General features: G+C 58.6%; 9 protein-coding genes across 9 annotated transcripts; 7 read left to right on the top strand and 2 right to left on the bottom strand.

Moving 5' to 3' along the window:
- Positions 1-8: 8 nt before the first annotated feature.
- On the top strand, positions 9-2,172 carry C8Q71DRAFT_752867 (uncharacterized protein). Its single transcript, XM_047923409.1, has 8 exons — positions 9-161; positions 218-310; positions 369-489; positions 542-927; positions 978-1,210; positions 1,259-1,358; positions 1,416-1,730; positions 1,808-2,172. The coding sequence occupies exons 1-7, from the start codon at positions 71-73 to the stop codon at positions 1,670-1,672; spliced, it is 1,281 nt and encodes a 426-aa protein (XP_047780703.1). The 5' UTR covers positions 9-70; the 3' UTR covers positions 1,673-1,730; positions 1,808-2,172.
- Positions 2,173-2,305: 133 nt separating this feature from the next.
- C8Q71DRAFT_704895 (uncharacterized protein) lies at positions 2,306-2,939 on the top strand (the record flags this gene model as incomplete). Its single annotated transcript, XM_047920417.1, has 3 exons — positions 2,306-2,615; positions 2,668-2,732; positions 2,790-2,939. 3 exons carry the CDS (start codon positions 2,306-2,308, stop codon positions 2,937-2,939), a joined length of 525 nt encoding a protein of 174 aa, XP_047780702.1.
- Positions 2,940-2,947: 8 nt separating this feature from the next.
- C8Q71DRAFT_546267 (uncharacterized protein) lies at positions 2,948-3,836 on the top strand. Its single transcript, XM_047919264.1, has 2 exons — positions 2,948-3,376; positions 3,441-3,836. The coding sequence occupies exons 1-2, from the start codon at positions 3,039-3,041 to the stop codon at positions 3,724-3,726; spliced, it is 624 nt and encodes a 207-aa protein (XP_047780701.1). The 5' UTR covers positions 2,948-3,038; the 3' UTR covers positions 3,727-3,836.
- C8Q71DRAFT_546316 (uncharacterized protein) lies at positions 3,656-4,902 on the top strand. Its single transcript, XM_047919265.1, has 2 exons — positions 3,656-4,318; positions 4,385-4,902. Exons 1-2 carry the CDS (start codon positions 3,813-3,815, stop codon positions 4,545-4,547), a joined length of 669 nt encoding a protein of 222 aa, XP_047780700.1. The 5' UTR covers positions 3,656-3,812; the 3' UTR covers positions 4,548-4,902.
- A 2,278-nt stretch (positions 4,903-7,180) lies between these two features.
- C8Q71DRAFT_546167 (uncharacterized protein) lies at positions 7,181-9,595 on the top strand. The gene is made up of 3 exons (XM_047919262.1): positions 7,181-7,694; positions 7,751-7,878; positions 7,946-9,595. The coding sequence occupies exons 1-3, from the start codon at positions 7,333-7,335 to the stop codon at positions 9,094-9,096; spliced, it is 1,641 nt and encodes a 546-aa protein (XP_047780699.1). The 5' UTR covers positions 7,181-7,332; the 3' UTR covers positions 9,097-9,595.
- Positions 9,399-11,212, bottom strand: C8Q71DRAFT_545926 (actin-like protein ARPC2). Its single transcript, XM_047919261.1, has 6 exons — positions 10,908-11,212; positions 10,811-10,857; positions 10,512-10,756; positions 10,185-10,435; positions 9,790-10,130; positions 9,399-9,723 (listed from the first exon to the last, which is right to left on the bottom strand). Exons 1-6 carry the CDS (start codon positions 10,920-10,922, stop codon positions 9,702-9,704), a joined length of 921 nt encoding a protein of 306 aa, XP_047780698.1. The 5' UTR covers positions 10,923-11,212; the 3' UTR covers positions 9,399-9,701.
- Positions 11,213-11,214: 2 nt separating this feature from the next.
- C8Q71DRAFT_833140 (uncharacterized protein) lies at positions 11,215-13,724 on the top strand. The gene is made up of 10 exons (XM_047926392.1): positions 11,215-11,360; positions 11,418-11,468; positions 11,522-11,566; positions 11,623-11,703; positions 11,756-11,880; positions 11,934-12,044; positions 12,097-12,139; positions 12,199-12,666; positions 12,731-12,890; positions 12,946-13,724. Exons 1-10 carry the CDS (start codon positions 11,357-11,359, stop codon positions 13,295-13,297), a joined length of 1,440 nt encoding a protein of 479 aa, XP_047780697.1. The 5' UTR covers positions 11,215-11,356; the 3' UTR covers positions 13,298-13,724.
- C8Q71DRAFT_833137 (cytochrome c oxidase subunit VIb) lies at positions 13,674-14,434 on the bottom strand. The gene is made up of 6 exons (XM_047926391.1): positions 14,381-14,434; positions 14,296-14,327; positions 14,205-14,238; positions 14,049-14,149; positions 13,987-13,994; positions 13,674-13,931 (listed from the first exon to the last, which is right to left on the bottom strand). Exons 1-6 carry the CDS (start codon positions 14,395-14,397, stop codon positions 13,872-13,874), a joined length of 252 nt encoding a protein of 83 aa, XP_047780696.1. The 5' UTR covers positions 14,398-14,434; the 3' UTR covers positions 13,674-13,871.
- A 125-nt stretch (positions 14,435-14,559) lies between these two features.
- On the top strand, positions 14,560-16,033 carry C8Q71DRAFT_897487 (pre-mRNA splicing factor; the record flags this gene model as incomplete). Its single annotated transcript, XM_047928759.1, has 6 exons — positions 14,560-14,764; positions 14,809-15,279; positions 15,336-15,433; positions 15,484-15,623; positions 15,672-15,770; positions 15,830-16,033. 6 exons carry the CDS (start codon positions 14,560-14,562, stop codon positions 15,888-15,890), a joined length of 1,074 nt encoding a protein of 357 aa, XP_047780695.1. The 3' UTR covers positions 15,891-16,033.
- Between the last annotated feature and the right edge of the window lie 103 nt (positions 16,034-16,136).

Here is a 16,136-nt window from a genome sequence, read left to right as displayed (position 1 = left end):
CCGGCGATCTTAGACTCCAGCCACAACTTGGACGCGACAAGCCATCTCCCCCGACCCCGCCGTCGCAGACATGGACAATGGCCCATCGAGTGCAGCTCTACCACTGGACGAGTACAGCCGGTACGGCAGGCAGATGATTCTCAGCGGCTTCGGCCTCCCGGGTCTGCATCACAAATCCTTTCACGCCAACTTACGATCCGCTCACTCCAGTCCCCAGCTCAGCTCAGATTGAGGCAGTCATCTGTGGTTATCGTAGGAGCAGGCGGTCTTGGCTGTCCTGCTTTGCAGTACCTCGCTGCAGCTGGTGTAGGTGCGATGCCCCTCAGTACCATTCGCACCGCGGGCGCTCAGCAGGCATTTCCGAGTAGGAAACATTGCCATCGTAGACCATGATACCGTTGAGATGTCCAACCTGCACCGCCAAGTGCTCCATACCGAAGCACGGGCGGGTACCCCCAAGGCCCTCTCTGCGGCCGACGCTATCAAACAGTGTGTCTCCTTCTCCTCGACCGAAATTGGGCCTCTTATCCTTCGAATTCAGGATTAACTCTCATATCAATGCCGTCCCTATTGTGGAGGCGCTAGCCCCCACGAACGCTTCAAAACTACTGGCTCCCTATGACCTCATCCTAGACTGCACGGACAATATGCCTACGCGCTACTTGCTCTCTGACACTGCCGTACGCCTCGGGAAACCCTTGATAAGCGGGGCGGCACAGCAGCTTGACGGTCAACTATGCGTGTACAACCTGCCCTTGTCGGATGCGAGTCAATCACGGGGCCCCTGCTTCCGTTGTCTTTTTCCGAAGCCACCCGCACCAGAGAACGTTGGAAGTTGCGAAGCGCTCGGGGTCCTAGGCCCAGTAACAGGCGTCATAGGCGTACTGCAAGCTATGGAAGCGATCAAGATCATAACTGGGTTGCATGGTGCGTGTGATACCGACCTACTCGCACAGGTTGATGCACATCCCAGATAGATCGTAAGCCGACGATGCTGATGTACTCTGCCTTTGCCACTCCTCCTTTCCGGTCCATCAAGTTACGCACCAGGCAGCCGACATGCACCGCATGCGGAACACTCCACGAATCAGAATGGGCAGGAAAGATTGACGAGACCGACTATGTCGCTTTCTGCGGAGGTCCCCGACCGGACTGGCTGGCGCGAGGTGTAGAAGGCGCGGACGATCGAGAGAAAAGGATAAGTGCGAAGGTAGGAGCATACGATGAGTCGACGGTGGTACTCATATGACGACTATAGGAGTTGCATGACGCCCTGAGCACAGCGGGAAGGCGAGTGAGAATCATCGACGTCAGACCACCGACCGAGTTTGGGATCTGCTACCTGCCAGGATCAACCAGTGAGCATCCAGCATCCGTTATGCGGCTTTCCGCAGGCGTTGTGACCGATTCAACAGATATTCCGCTCAATCAGCTTGTTGCCGACCCGTCGTCCAAAGACAGATCCATTCTTTCTGGCGGCTCCGACGTGCATCTAGTCTCCCATGAAGACGAAAGACCCGAAGAGACTTATGTGGTCTGCCGCCTTGGAAATGACTCGCAGATCGCTGCTGATGCCCTCCGCGCTGCGAGTGTGGGTGGAGTGGTCAAGGACCTGGTCGGAGGACTCAGAGCGTGGGCGACGGAGGTGGACCCGAACTTCCCTGTGTATTGAGAAAACGAGTTCGGCCACGGTGCGTGATGGGGTCAAAAAAACCCTCTGAGAAATTTCGGTACGAACCACTACACACCAGTGTGCTGCTACAACATTTGTTTTCCGGATTCTCATGAGCACTGATAATGATGCCAGGGAAAAGCAGGAGGCACTCCGACGACGATTGACCGCTCTTCGGTACGTACGACTCAAAGGAGAATTATTCACTGCATATTCACTGGCAGTTGCTCGCGCTCCCGGGGCATTCTGCACGATCTGCATCTCAAGCGCTGTAATCTACGGTCACTTCCGCACGTGCTGTTACATTCACGATTAATCGATTCCTGCTGTACATCTTGACTTGTGCCAGCAGCACGCGGTGTTCTGGGACACACGATACAACCTTGTCTTCCGCTGGCTCTCGGGTTGAAGCTTGAAGATGCATGGGGTTGCGGGCGGTAAGCAGGGGATGCGGGCGGTGTTGAGGCGGAGCGGCTTGGCAGAGAATTCCCACGGCCTCTTGTTCACGACTGCGACCACCGCCTGCCGCCGCCGTCGACGTATTCTCCTGCGCCGTGCTGCGTGTCGTCCGCGTCTAACTTATACGACCACATCTCCCTCTGCTCGTAACCCGCACCGACCAGCACAGCCAACATGCCTGGCACCCATCTATTGCCTCCGAACCTCCTCAAGCTCTTCGCACCGCGGCCCCCGCTGCCATACACGCGCCCCCTCGACAGGGACATCAACCGCGTCAGACCCACCAATGTGCAGGGCGTCGGCCAGCTTCTCGCGCGCCTCCGCGAGGACAAGACCCAGGGTATGATGGAGTCGGGCGCCAGCGAGGGCATGGAGGAGGGCGAGGAGCCAGCATTCACATATGCAGAACAGACGAAACGAGAGATCCGGCGGGAGGAGCGGAAGAAGAAAAAAGAGGAGGATTTCCACGCCGCCAAGGAGACTTGTGAGTGTTAGCGTTGTAGCGTGTTATGACCGCTCACATCCTCGTTTTGCAGACAAGCCCGCGGATGACCCCGAAGCCGTTGGGGACCCCTACAAAACACTGTTTGTCGCTCGCTTGGTATGTTTCCACCTTGCCTCCAAAACTTGTCTACTCACTGTGGCCGCACGCTGTCAGCACAAAAATGCCACTGATAGCGACCTACGGAGAGAATTCGAAGGCTACGGCAGCATCGAACGGGTAAGAATCGTCCGTGACAAAAAGGGGCGAGGCAGAGGGTATGCCTTCATCGTCTTCGAGCGAGAGCGCGACATGAAAGGTACATAGCTCGCCATCTGCATTTTTCGTACTGACCCAACAGCGTACCCGCGCGTTTTCTCGCGGTAACTATCAGCTGCATACAAGGAGTCGGACAGACTGCACATCATGGGCAAGCGTGTCCTTGTGGATGTCGAGAGAGGGAGGACAGTGAGGGGATGGAAGCCGCGTCGACTGGGTGGCGGGTTGGGAGGCAGGCCCAAGCCGGAACCACCAGCGGCACCATTCGTGGCGGCTCGCGGTGGCTTCCGGGGAGGCTTCCGCGGGGGTGACAGAGGTGGGTTCCGCGGAGGCGACAGAGGTGGGTTCCGTGGAGGCGACCGAGGTGGGTTCCGCGGCGGTCGTGGAGGCGGCTTCAGGGGTGGCTTTGGAGGAGGAGGTTTCAGGGATCGCGACGACTTTGGCGGAGGTGGTCGCGGGGGCTTCGGAGGCGGCGGAGGATTTAGGTTCGTGGTCACCATCATGGCGTTCTCATCCTTGTTGCTGACTGGTTATGACGCGTGCCCGCAGGGGTCGCGGCGGAGGTATCGGATACCAAGGCGGCGGAGGCTTCGGTGGCGGCGACCATGGACCAAATGAATACGGTGCCCCTCCCAATGGGCCGGGAGGATTCGACGGCCCTGGTGGAGGCTTCGGAGGCCCGCCCAGTGGCGGACCAGGTGGGTTTGGGCCGCCTGGCGGAGGATTCGGTGGCGGCGGTGGATATGGAGGAGGGGGTGGGTACCGCGGCGACCTCAAACGCGAAGGCGGACCCGGAGGCTACGACGACCGGGACACGAAACGTCCACGGTACTAGGCCGAGACGTCATGGCAAGCACGATCGATGCTGGTCAGGAGTTAGGAGCGCTGCAGCGCCCGCACTGGTGGACTTGATAGGTGACAATGATCGAATATTCTGCGGCCCCTCATGCATGGCTCGCGCAGGTGACGCCATTTGGTTTCTCTTTCCCCCCTCTTCCTCTCGCGCTGTTCTCGCTTTGTTGTCCGTCGGCCGTATGCCGGTTGCGTAAGTATGCATGTTCTGTATCGTCTGCACAGGTAATGAAGAGGCAAGTATGTATGCTGCCTTTGCTGTACTTTGCAGGGATGTCTGCCGACATCATCAGCGCGTCAGCCAATCGCGTCAGTTGTCAGACATTCGCCAAGAGAGACGGAGGTGTCATGGGTGCACCCTTATCTGTGTGCAGGTCGAGGTACGTTCATCACCAAGTAACCTATACTGGGAGCCTGAGCACTTCGCGCGGCCGCCGCAAGTGTGCAGGCGCCGCGGTGATGCTGCCCCGACGTGTCGCCCGAGGGCACACACCCAGCACACACCAGAAGCCCAGGGAATGCGCACTGACCTTAGCAACGCTGAATGGAAGGCCCGATGCATCGAGGGCCTGCAGGTGCGTTCGTCGGCTCCGCTCGAGGTTTCAAAACAATTGTTGAACGTTGTTCGATGATGGAAACAGGTGGGTCTGGTGGACTGTTCGCCCGCCTCTCCGTGCATTCGACAATGTTGGTGCCCTCAAGCTTCATCGCCGGAGGGTGATTAGGCCGTGCTTAGGCGGGAGGGCTTATGCGCAGATTGTATGCTTGTCGTCCTACGGGGATGGCGGGATGACACCGTCATGAGGGACTGATGACTTCCGCGGTCAGAAAAAGCTGGACAGCCTCCCTCTCGTCAATCATACTCAATGATCTCAAGGGACACTTGAGTATTTTCTCTGAAGTCACCAGCGACTGTGAAACTCGTCTACTCACTGAGAGCGACGCTGACTGCTGTGGACGTTGCTCCAGGGTAAGTCGGACTACCGGTCGGGGAAGGGGAGGACCCGGATTGATATTGAATGGCGAAACTTGTGGGCGCATGATCGCATCTTCGGGACCGAAGGCTGTTGGATCTGCGATGGGCGGGGCCGCATCGACGTCGGCAGGGATGTTGAGCGGCCTTAACAGTTAAACAGTTAAACAGTTAGACATATGTAAAGCGATAATGTCGGCTCGTCCTTGAGCTCGAAGCTTAACGAGTCTGTGCACTGGGTACCTTCCGTGCGACCCTTACAGCACCAACGGCAACCATCAAGGATATTGCAACGCTCGCACGACAGGCATGAGGTGACCCCTCTTCGAATGTGCGGTACCACGAGTCCGCATGCTAGCGCCGTTGGCTGGGACGATGAAGGGACGATACGTTACCCTCGCGCGCTTGCAGCCACGGTGTCAAGGAATTGTGTACGACAGCCAAGTCACGAAACGACATGCTGTCTCGACGATGGCTCAGTTCCGTGTGGCCTCTGCCAGACCAGGCGCACATACTCGTCGAAGTGTCTGTCTAACGACTGCAGAGAGCTCGAGGTATAATTGGTAGTCGCTGAGCGCATCGGTCAAATTCACATAACCTCTCCGCGGGCTCGGGTTGAGAGCGCGTGGTGATAGAGTTGGCAGGCGCAGGCGGGTGCATTGCAGCGGGCCGCTTTGGTCCGGGTCTCCTGAGGGTGCAATGCTGGTGCAATGGCAAGTTATTGGTCAACAATCGCCAGTTACTTGCGCCTGGTCGCGCTGCCTGTGTCCCATCTGTCGGGTCGCCAGTCAGCCCGCTGTGAGTCAGTGGGGAGTAGACTGAGTAGACTGTGGTCAGTGCCCATCAGGCCTCAGGGGGCTGGCGGGCGCCTAGTCGATCATGGCCCATCAGCTCGCTCACTCACGAAGGCAACATTCTGGCGATCCAGCTGTGCGCAGATGCGCGATGCGCAGAGAAAGAGACTCGGAGGCTGTGCACTGGCTGTGCTGCTTCTTGCTCCTCCCACTAGCCGATAGAAGCATCCGTGTGCGGTGATTGCCAGCAGGGCGATTCAGATTCGCTGCGCGTGCATGGCATACCCGAGCAGCCACTGCAATCGTGCACACCTCCTCGGCGTACGCTGGCGGATGTACGTCGCCAGCAAAACGTAAGTGTCTGCCAGCGGGCGCGGCCGTCGGGGGCGTAGGCCAGCGACAGGCTGTGTGCCTGGTAAGTTAGCTCATGCGCAAGGCGGCGAGATCTGTCGAAATCGAAATACGAGTCTAGCCCCCGCCCAGCAAATGCGGCCAGTGTAGCTCGGAGGGCCCGCCGCCCGCTAGCCCGTTGCTGGTCTTCCGCACTTCGCGGAGGCCGCACCTAATACCCCTCTTTGGGCAACCTCCTCCTGCTCCCCTGCCACCGGGCCCCGCCCCCTTGCCTCATTTGCTAATACCTCCCGCGCACTCTGTCTCCGGACCGCTCGGACCAAGCTGCCCACGCCTGGACCATCTCCTCGGTCTCTTCCCACCAAACAACCCCTGAATAGCCCTGAATGTGCGGTCCCGGTGGGTCCGAGATCTCACTCCTCTCCGTCGCCACACTCCAGCCACACGGCTCATCGTCTTCGCTCAGCCTGTTCCAACTTCGCTCCACAGCCGCAATCACACTCACAAATTCATCAAAAACAACGACGAGGTGGGTCCATCCAGTCGTCTCCGTGGCGACTGGCTCATGCACTCGAAAAAACCAGTAGACACGCAGAGCGCGCGCAGGCGGTCTTCGCGCCTTCTCTTAGTCACTCGCAAACAAAGGGGCTACTATCAGCATGACGCTCGCAGCAGCATGCACCCTCGATGCACATCCTTCGAAGGAGCTGTTCCATGGTCCATCGTACACAAGCCCTGTTCCTGGGCGAGCCACCGCTCTGGCCACGCTCCGTACTAGCATGAGCAATTGTCGTGTTCATGGTCGATCATTCCTGCGCGTGGCAGCGCACCCGCGTCTCCGAGCCTGACTGACGACCTCAGCCGACGCCCAGCGTGTGATGCAGGCGCGGGCCGACGGTGGTTGGTGACGCGCCTGCTGATGCTCGAGGGAGGTGCACTGCAAGTGCACTGCCTCCGACGATTCGGACCTGCTTGACACCTGAAACGGATGTGGATCTGAAGATCGTTCGGAGCACGAAGACGTAGCCGTACGTTGGCGCCAGTGCATACGGAGAGATCAAGATTCTTTGCTCGAACCAGGCCGCGACTAAGAACGGATGACTTTGCCTTCTGCGTGGCTTCCCCGCTTCGCCTCCACGACAGCCCTCGCTGCAAAGTCACGCACATCTCCCACTCTTCCGGCCGCGGTTCTCTCCGTGCCTTTCATCTGCTCCCCTCATTCTGACATATCCCATCCCTTTAGGATAGGAGTGCCCCCGAGGCATCTCCTCTCCTACCTACCAACTCGCCCTCCTCCCAGCCACCATCGACCTCCCTGCCGTCGCGCTCCTCGTTCGACTTGGTGCGTCTTCGTCTTCCCATTTCAGCTCCGCGTGTGCGACGCGTCTGACGCGTTATCCCACGTGCCCTTAGAGCCTTCCTCTGTCACTTCTATCGCAGCCACCACCACCACCACCTCCTCCTCGTCGGTATGGCGCAACCACAGCAGCCCTATCCAGAGACCGCCAGCAGCGCCTCTGGCTCTGCGACTTCCTCGCCTCACGCGCACCCCGACAGTCCACCGTCCGAGGGCACAGATGAACCCACCGATCTTGACCGCATCGACGAGGGTCCTTCGCCATACTCTCAACGCCGCCGCCGGTCGACCGCGCGTGGCGATGGCGGCCCAGAGTCTCGCGAGAAGCGCAAGCGGTCACGCGTCACTCCTGAGCAGCTCACCCAGCTCGAGAGTTTCTTCGTAGCCAACCGGAGTCCAACCGCCGCTCGTAGGAAGGAGATCAGCGATATGCTGGGCATGACTGAGCGCCAGACGCAGATATGGTTCCAGAACAGGTGCGCAGTAGCGTATTGCATGCGCGTCCGACCGGCAGCTGATGACTCACTGACAGGCGTGCTAAGGCCAAGCTACAGACGGGCAACAAGGGACGACCATCGACCGAACCGTCACCCGACATACCTTCGATCCACAGCTTCGCTGACGACCCGCAGCTCCGCGCATGGATACATGAAGACGGACGTGAGTTTGTCTGCTGTCGCTGGTATCGTGCTCCCCGCCTGATTGACCCTCGGACTGTGTGCTCTAGCTGTCAGGCTGATCTCGTGCACCGACCTGGCGATTGGGACCTGGCGCCGAATCGCGACGCTGCAGGCCAAGTACGATCTCTTGGCCTACGTCTGCGAGGCCAAGAGGTGCGTGGTCTGGTACGTGCACTGTGCCGGCTCTGGCTTCAAGATGGAGATCCCTTTCGACATCATCACCGACGTGACGATGGACGGCGTCTCGCCGGGAATGGCCATGGTCTGCTTGACGCTGGCGCGGCCACCCTTGTTCTTCCTCGAGAGCAGAGCATCCTTGGGCGCGGATGCCTCAGCCACCCCATTTTGGAGACCGTGCGCCGACTGGACAGAGGACATGCAGGCGTCGAAGGTCCTCCGGCATGAACTTGTCGGCGCTGCCGCCCAGCTATCCCAGGACCTGATAGAGAGGTATCAGCTCGGCAGACACGCTGTTCAGGGCTTCACGGCACGGTCGTTTGCGTACAGTGATGAGCAAGCGACCTTCGACCCCGTCCCAGCTGTCCATGCGCCCGTTCCCGTGGCTGCTCATCCCAGTATGTACCACCCACCGCGGATAGACTACCCCTTGGGCCAGCAGGCTATGCAGCCGAGTCTCCTGGCTCGGCGAGCGTCCGAAGCGTGCATCTCGACCCACTCGCCGGCACCCTGGGACTCGCCGCCCATCCAGTCCACACCATCACAGCAGTATCTACCGATGCATCAGAACGGTCCCGCCTGGGTGGAGAATTACCCGATGACTGCAGCGTCGAAGCCAATCGTCCCATACAACGTACAGCCGACCGAACCCGCGCGCATGCCTTCTCTCGTTACTTCGCCGCCGTCCGTGGAAACGTTCTCGCCGTACATGAGCGGGTACTACGGCGAACTCCAAGGGACTTCACGGCGCGACTCCGCATCGTCGTACTTCTCTTCGTCGAGCGGACTAGCGTCCTCTATCTCCACCGCCCACTCGTCCTTTGACATCCCTAGCCCACAAACGGCTGACATGGGCGGCACGCAGCGGCGTTGGGGCGAGCCTGCCCTCATCGACTCTCAGTCGCTCTACGACGGCCAGGGCTACGAACAGATGCACGGGCAAATACACATGGGAACCCATATGGGTACGGACATGCCACCGTACGGATTTGACTCGATGCACGATAAACATTACGAATAAAGGGTACCGTTCTCTGTCGATAGGTAAATAGTAGATGTGCATTGTATCCCAAAACGTTGCTTCTGTAGCCTCGCCTTCATGGCGCATCTCCGTCTCTCCGACCATCCGCAGTATTTATCATATAGCTGTGTCGTCTCTCGTTGTCGGTCGTATATCTTGCCTTATCATTATTCCAGTCACTCGCTCGTAGCTCTATGTTTTTGTTATTATCCTCGTCATCGGCTCAGTCTGACACCTTAGCAGTAGTAGTAGAGGCGTAATGTCAGAAAAGGCACCGACTGCCCGAGGCGGTAGCGCATCGTATCGAACCATCGTCTGACCATCTAGATTCGATCGTGAACACAGACCAGTCAATATCGAGTGTGCACCGCCAGCAGCCCGTTCCCAGCTAGTCTCCGTTGCAGATCATAATAGACCATAATACCCGGCAAGCGTCGTTCCCAGCGGACACCGAAAGCACATCATGAAACGATTCAAACGACCAGGATCTGTTGGGTCTTTTCGCGAAGTCTAATCATACAGATACCTCCTTTCGTACGTTTACTTGATCCGTTCATCCTCGACAACCCTGGCCTATCGATTGCCCACCCCGGGGTAAGTCCTCATTACCGGATCATGGACCTCCCGCTGTAGGAACCAAGTTCGTGTCAGCGGCGAATCCTCTGGCATCACCGCAGGGAACCTTGGACGTACGTCGCTGTCTTTCGGTCGACAACCGCAACCTCTGTCTTTGCGCGGTTGAGCACCTTCTGGAACTCGCTCACGCGGTGCCGCATACGCGAGTGCAAGTACGCCTTGGAGCACTTGATGTGATAGTGCAGATAATCACGGAAGAGCTGGATGTGACTGATCGTCGCAGAAGCGACCTCCTGATTTGCGAAGTGGCGGGGAAAGAGAACAAATGTGACATAGCCCACGTCCTCGGAGTCGACGAGGCCCGGGACATGGCGGATCTCTAGCGGGGGATCACGGGTGGTATAGAGGACTTGCGGTGCGCTCTGGATTGTCGGTAGCCGTCGCGCGTCAACAAATTCCTGTGGTGATTCGGTCAGAACGCGTCGCAGGGCTCAACTGACTTGGGGACGGACCTGCAGGAAGACCTTGCCGACGATGCGATCAGTCTCTTCCCGGAAGGTGGTGGAGAAGATGACGGTCACACGATCAGGCGAGGCTTGGACATAGATGACATCCTCGTCTCGGTAGTGCAGAGCCATGAGGTCTCCTTGGCCACTCCCTGACGACTCCAATTGCTTCTGGGCCTTGAACCCGAGCTCAAATGGTGCGGCAAGGGCGTTGCGCTTGAGGAGGGCGATGGACTTGAGGTGCGCGTCGCGTTGCTCTGCGAGCGCAAGCGGAGTGATTGTTCACGTCGTGCGCACTACAAGGCCACGGGATGCACAGGGAAAGAGACTCACCACCTTCCGGAGGCAGCTGCTCGAGGTCGATCTCGAGGCTCACGTTGTAGTCGGGCTCTGGCTGTGCGGCCACGAGTCCGCCATACTCTCGCTTCAGCACATCGTGGACGCCATACTTGACGAGTTCATCCCAGCAGCGGATGTTCATGGACAAGAGGACATTGGTGACGGACTTCTTGTCCGGGGTAGAGAGCTTGAACCGAACGCTATCAAAGTCTACAAACTGGACATCGACATAGCCCGGCCTGCAAGTGACGGTGTGAGATGCATCGTCAATGCAGCGTTAGATGTGGACGAACTTGATGGCCTTCTCCGCGAGCGTGGTCTGGATGATGTAGTTCTGTGGCTGGAGGGCATGGTCTCAGCCGTTGATTCGGGTGTGATGGGCGAGCATACCTCGAGGAGGATCATGTTGCGCGGTGAACAGAGATCGTAGGATATGCTCGCGGACGGTGGAGGGTGGCTGCGCGCGCACGGCGCGACAGCAGGCTACCAGACCGCTTATGTCATACACGTTCGCTCACCGATATGGCAAGTGCTGCCGGCCGCGGCCTCGCACGCTGTTCGCGCCGGTGTGGTCGCTGCGGTGGTCGACGGGCACAGCGACGAGAGAGCGAGCACGTCGCATGTCTGCAAGCGTGTTGTGAAAGAACTGGGCGCGGCTGCTGAGGAATGGGGGGTCGGGCCAGGGCCAGGGAGCGTGAGAGCGAAGCGCCCGATGGGAGGGAGGGATCTTGAGAATTTCGGGAGTCGCCTGAACCACACCGCGGTCCACTTCGTCCCCGCACAAGTCTCCCCGCAAACAGCACGTCTCGCTCAGCGACACTTGCACATCTGCTTCCAATATGGGTGCGTAGCCTGCCTCAGTCGTTCCTCGTCTCCTCGTCTCACCGCTTCGTCATGTAGCGCCCAAGAAACAACAGAAGATGAGCCTGAACGAGTTCCTGGGTGATAACGGTGCGCACGCCTCTCACAGGCCTCATCCCAGCCTAGCTCACCTTCCCACCCAGCCCTTGGATCATGGGCCGACGAAATGGATGCCCTTCCTACTGCTCGTGAGCATCGCGCTTGCTGACACCCCGTCCTCTGAACTCAGTCCGCCTCCACACAGCGGCAGCTAGGTCGGATGGCCTTGGAGGACTTTCGGGCGCCCCTGATCGCGGAAGGAGGGACGACTTCTTGTCTTCACGTTGTAAGTACCACCCCTACTGCTTCTCCGTGGTCCGTCTATAGCCTCCCTCCAGCCGATCGCGGACCTCCTCGCGAAGACCTCCCGCTCCCCACGGAGCCTCCCTACACGGCCTTCGTTGGTAACTTGGCCTTCGATCTCGCCGAGGGTGAGCTGGAGGAGTTTTTTAGCCCGATTCAGGTGCGCCCCTTTCCTTCTCTGCCCCCAGAGCGCGAGCTCAGCATGCATCGCAGACCAAATCAGTCAAAATCATCCGGGATAGGGATGATCGCCCGAAAGGTTTCGGATACATCGAGTTCGCCGACCTGGATGGTCTGAAGGATGCCTTGGCCAAGTCCGGTTCGGTGAGTAGTCGCGAGCTGTCACCCCATGCCTGTCCGCTGATCCCCTGTGCAGAGCTTTGCCGGGCGTACCGTCCGAGTCAGCGTAGCGGAGCCTCGTAAGTCCTCCATTCCATTCGTCGTGCATCTCACATCAGCCTTACCTCTTCGGTTCCAGCAAAAGAGCGCTCTGGATTCGGCGGTAGCGGTGGGTTCGATGACGAGAAATTCGCGGGCCCGTGGCGACGTGACGGACCCCTGCCTGACCTGTCCTCTCGCGATGACTCTCGCAGACGGTTCGAAGGGGCTCCTGGTCCGCGCGACCGCGAGCCTCTCCCGCCGTCTGTCTCCGACACGACCTCTGACTGGCGCTCAGCCGCCCGCGGGCCGGTCCGGGGCGCCAGCCCTCCGCGGTTCGCGAAAAGGACATCCTTCAGAGAGGACGCCCCCGCGTCGCGCGCCGACGCGGAGGACACCTGGGTTCGTGGTGCCAAGTTCCAGCCCAGCGCGCCGCCCGCAGAGGGCCCGGGCAGCAGGTTCGGCGCCGCGCGCGGCAGGGGCGACATGGGTCCGCCGCCTGCGCAGAGCCAGCCCGAAGAGAGTGACTGGCGGCGGCCGAGCGCGATATCCCGCAACAGTACTTCGCGTACGTCCCTGTCTAAATTTCCATTCGAACGCCAGACTAAATACACCGATGTTATGATGTACAGCGAGTGGCTCGACGCCGCCGACGCCGCAGATGGGCCGTCGCAAGCTCGAGCTGCTGCCTCGCTCGAGCGGCCCCTCTGTCACCCCGTCTCCCCTCGCGTCGCCCAACCCTGCCAACGCTGCCCCTAGCGCCACGCGCTCAAATCCCTTCGGCACCGCCAAGTACGCTCTGTCCTCTGCCATCATTCGACCGTGACCTGACATTCTGTTACTGCAGGCCTGTGGACGTGTCTGCCAAGGAGCACGAAGTTGAACAGCGCCTCGAGAAAGAAAAGGAAGCCGTCAAAGAACGTACGACGCACACGATGTCACGGACATCCTCGCGGCAGGCGTCCCACCACGGCCGTACTCGCGACGGTCCGACGCCGCCTACGTCTGCCGTGACTAGCCCCGTCTCACCGAGTGCGGAGTCTCACAGGTCCCTTCCGAGGAACGCCACTGAGCCGAGTGTGCGGCCGACCTTCAGCTTTGCGAGCGCTGCCGCAGGTAAGAAGGACCTCCCCGAGGATGTGCCAGAGGAGAAAGGTGTCGAGGACGCCACGGAGAAGCTGGGTGAAGTGACGATCTAGGTATGGCATGTAGCGAAGGCCGCCAAAGGGCCGCTTAGCATGCAAAAATGCGCGTCCGGGTCTGCCCGTTTCTCGTTGCTCGTTGCTCGGGCGATCGCAAATTATCCTCTCACTCAATGTTGCCTTTGTGACTTTCTCTGCTCGTTTGTTTGCTCTCCAGGTTTGTGTTCGCGTTGATGTATGTCGCCATGTTTGTCCCGCAGTACACTGACTGGGATGCTGTTCCGTGCTTGCTGAGGCACCGTTCGAAGTCGCTCATGTTACCTACTCGTTATGCCTATTGTGTGACTATAGTTGCTTAGAGTAGAGAGTATACCAAATCACAACCAGATCGTGCATGCAGTGCCGATTAGATCACGCTCGGTACCGCGCCAGGTGGGTCCACGAATGAATGAATGCACTTCGCGACTAGTCATACATACATGATGCATCACAGGGAACTATGTAGCCTGTGTGCCGCCATGACATTTGCCCCCGTGATAGAATGACATTATGATTGAAGTTCTAGAGGCGTCATCGAACAGTGTAGACCGCAAAGACCTCGAACGATAGACTCCGGGAAGTATCGGGTCATTCAGGGCTCAAGCGAGGCCGGGAATGTACCGTTCTCCCTCTGCTCATCCCACTTCGCGATCTACACATGGGGGATAGGTTTAGTGAACGTCCAGTGATGTGCAAACACAGCTTACCCATTCGTCTGTGTAGTGGTTAGAAGTCAGAGGGGGGTATATCTACGAGGAAAATGACGTACTGGGGCAGAGAGAGTTGTACGCCCGCTTGAACTGCTTGCAGGGGGCGAATTCCTCGCCCTTGGCGGCTATGCACTTGAAGTAGTCGGTGTAGTTTTGGAAGCTAGAATATAGTACTTGAGTCCGAGATAACGCCCGAGAAAAGCAGATGGGTGTACCAGTGCCTCGTCTGGTTCGTGTTGGGGAACCGGGCTGGTGAAGTGGCACGTCAGGCGGCGAGCGCGCAGAAAATGGGTGCCCGAAACGTACCGTCAAAGCCGGCGGTCTGCAGAACGTACTTGCTGGAAACGCAGGTGTCAGACGGCAGCGTGCTGTGGACACGGGCAAGACCCACCTCGAGAGGTCAGACATGGTGGAGGGCGCGGAAGAGGAGGAGACCGAGTCGGAGACGACGAGCGGACGCGGCGACCAACAGGCGCGGGCGAGTTCACTCTCGGCCACGGCTCGGCCTCTCCCGCCACCCGCTCGTCCTCAGCCACCACCACCCCGCCGCACTCGCTGCTCTGTTCGACCATGGATGCTCTCAAGGCTGAGATCGCCGTAAAGCGCAAGGCCTTGCAGGAGGATCCTGCACTTGTCCACCGGCCGACCAAGTATATGCGCCGCGGCGACCTCGAACGCCTCAAGGAGGAACGGGAACGGGAGGAGAAGGAGGCCAGAGAGCGAGGGAGGAAGGCCCGCGAAGATGAGGAGCGTAGAAAGGCAAGAGTGAGCTCACGTCTAGTCTCGCGGATGCTTGACCCGTCTCATGCGACTTTGGAGAACAGGCCTCTTCTTCTCGTCCTCGCACGGACTCCCCCACCAACGTTGCCAGCACGAGTGCATCTCCTGCACCAGAGTCCGCATTCAACATCTCCAACGAAGAAGCCGTCCGCCGGCTCCGAGCAAAGGGCCAGCCTATCCGCCTGTTTGATGAATCTGACAAGGACCGCCGTCTTCGTCTCCGTGCGCTAGAGCTCATCGAGGAGAAGAATAGTGAGCGTCATGGAGGGCAAAACGACTTCAAAAAGGCCCTAGAGGATGTCGAGAATGTTGAGCGCCTAGTGAAGGATCAGCGTGTGCAAGAGGAGGCGAAGGATAAGGGCAAAAAGAAAGAAAGCAAGGAAGTAGAGGCACATCAGGTCTTGGATTTGGAGCTCGTCAAGACCGATCCGGACAAACTATACCCCATCATCTACTATGCGCTCAAGCGCACACTCAAGGAATGGGAAGAGTGGATGGACGAGCGACCAGGTACATGAAAAAGAGCAACACCTCCCATGTACGTCTTCGCTAATACTCGCCCGCAGAGAGCGTAAAACGAACCATGCAAGGGAAGCTCGCTGCTGCGACACAGAAGCAAAGTGCCGAGTATCTCAAGCCTCTTTTCAAGCTCATCCGAGCAAGGGTACGTTCTACCTTCTGGACCGCCTACAGACTCATTAATCTGGCGCACAGAATCTCCCTTCAGACATGCTCAGACGAGTGGCTGAGATCGTCCACTACATGCAAAATCGGCAATACCAGAAAGCCAACGACTCGTATCTGCGTCTGTCTATTGGCAACGCACCATGGCCCATCGGTGTTACCATGGTTGGGTACGTTACTTTATCCGACTAACCCGCAGCCTACTTACTTCCGTTCAGTATTCATGAGCGTTCCGCGCGAGAAAAGATCTCTGCAGATCAAGTTGCACATGTGCTAAACGACGAAGTCAGTCGGAAGTATATCCAAAGTCTGAAGCGGTACGTTGCGGCGATATATGGTACCTGCACTATTAACTGACGCTCGGTCGATCATACAGGCTACTCACGTTCTCGCAAACGAAATACCCGCCGGACGACTCTACCCAGCTCATGGGATGATCGATTCATCCTCTCGTCCGGTCGTTCATGACGTGTGGTGATCCCGTCGTTGTTGTGACTGCTACTCTTCCTGGTGGATTCTCCCCCCATCCTATAGGATGTGCCCCCAGGCGGCAATAGAGGTCATTTTCAGCATGGCATATGCATGGCCGTCGTTGTATGCTCTCGTCTCTTGCTTCACCCGAATTTGTATGTGTGTATTAATACAGGGACTTTCACTTCTGCTGTACAGCTGAGCATCAATCG

This window comes from Rhodofomes roseus (assembly GCF_022264815.1).
Source record: "Rhodofomes roseus strain CIRM-BRFM 1785 chromosome Unknown C8Q71scaffold_7, whole genome shotgun sequence".
NCBI classification, from domain to species: Eukaryota; Fungi; Basidiomycota; class Agaricomycetes; order Polyporales; family Fomitopsidaceae; genus Rhodofomes; species Rhodofomes roseus.
This window is presented reverse-complemented; position numbering and strand designations above follow the sequence as displayed.

Excerpts from the sequence above, each read along its gene's own strand:
- C8Q71DRAFT_833140 (XM_047926392.1), top strand. Across the intron at positions 11,469-11,521 it reads CGAGTTCCTGGGTGATAACG|CCCTTGGATCATGGGCCGAC; the intron begins GTGCGCACGCCT and ends CTTCCCACCCAG. Across the intron at positions 11,704-11,755 it reads CGACTTCTTGTCTTCACGTT|CCGATCGCGGACCTCCTCGC; the intron begins GTAAGTACCACC and ends GCCTCCCTCCAG.
- C8Q71DRAFT_546316 (XM_047919265.1), top strand. The coding sequence starts at position 3,813 with ATGATCGAATATTCTGCGGCCCCTCATGCATGGCTCGCGCAGGTGACG. Across the intron at positions 4,319-4,384 it reads GATGCATCGAGGGCCTGCAG|GTGGGTCTGGTGGACTGTTC; the intron begins GTGCGTTCGTCG and ends TGATGGAAACAG.
- C8Q71DRAFT_752867 (XM_047923409.1), top strand. The coding sequence starts at position 71 with ATGGACAATGGCCCATCGAGTGCAGCTCTACCACTGGACGAGTACAGC. Across the intron at positions 162-217 it reads CAGCGGCTTCGGCCTCCCGG|CTCAGCTCAGATTGAGGCAG; the intron begins GTCTGCATCACA and ends TCCAGTCCCCAG. Across the intron at positions 928-977 it reads GATCATAACTGGGTTGCATG|ATCGTAAGCCGACGATGCTG; the intron begins GTGCGTGTGATA and ends CATCCCAGATAG.
- C8Q71DRAFT_546167 (XM_047919262.1), top strand. The coding sequence starts at position 7,333 with ATGGCGCAACCACAGCAGCCCTATCCAGAGACCGCCAGCAGCGCCTCT. Across the intron at positions 7,695-7,750 it reads CAGATATGGTTCCAGAACAG|GCGTGCTAAGGCCAAGCTAC; the intron begins GTGCGCAGTAGC and ends ACTCACTGACAG. Across the intron at positions 7,879-7,945 it reads ATGGATACATGAAGACGGAC|CTGTCAGGCTGATCTCGTGC; the intron begins GTGAGTTTGTCT and ends TGTGTGCTCTAG.
- C8Q71DRAFT_833137 (XM_047926391.1), bottom strand. Across the intron at positions 14,239-14,295 it reads GCAGACCGCCGGCTTTGACG|CCCGGTTCCCCAACACGAAC; the intron begins GTACGTTTCGGG and ends CCACTTCACCAG. Across the intron at positions 14,150-14,204 it reads ACGAACCAGACGAGGCACTG|CTTCCAAAACTACACCGACT; the intron begins GTACACCCATCT and ends ACTATATTCTAG.
- C8Q71DRAFT_545926 (XM_047919261.1), bottom strand. Across the intron at positions 10,757-10,810 it reads CTCGCGGAGAAGGCCATCAA|GCCGGGCTATGTCGATGTCC; the intron begins GTTCGTCCACAT and ends CGTCACTTGCAG. Across the intron at positions 10,131-10,184 it reads TCGGCAAGGTCTTCCTGCAG|GAATTTGTTGACGCGCGACG; the intron begins GTCCGTCCCCAA and ends GAATCACCACAG.
- C8Q71DRAFT_546267 (XM_047919264.1), top strand. The coding sequence starts at position 3,039 with ATGGGCAAGCGTGTCCTTGTGGATGTCGAGAGAGGGAGGACAGTGAGG. Across the intron at positions 3,377-3,440 it reads GGAGGCGGCGGAGGATTTAG|GGGTCGCGGCGGAGGTATCG; the intron begins GTTCGTGGTCAC and ends GCGTGCCCGCAG.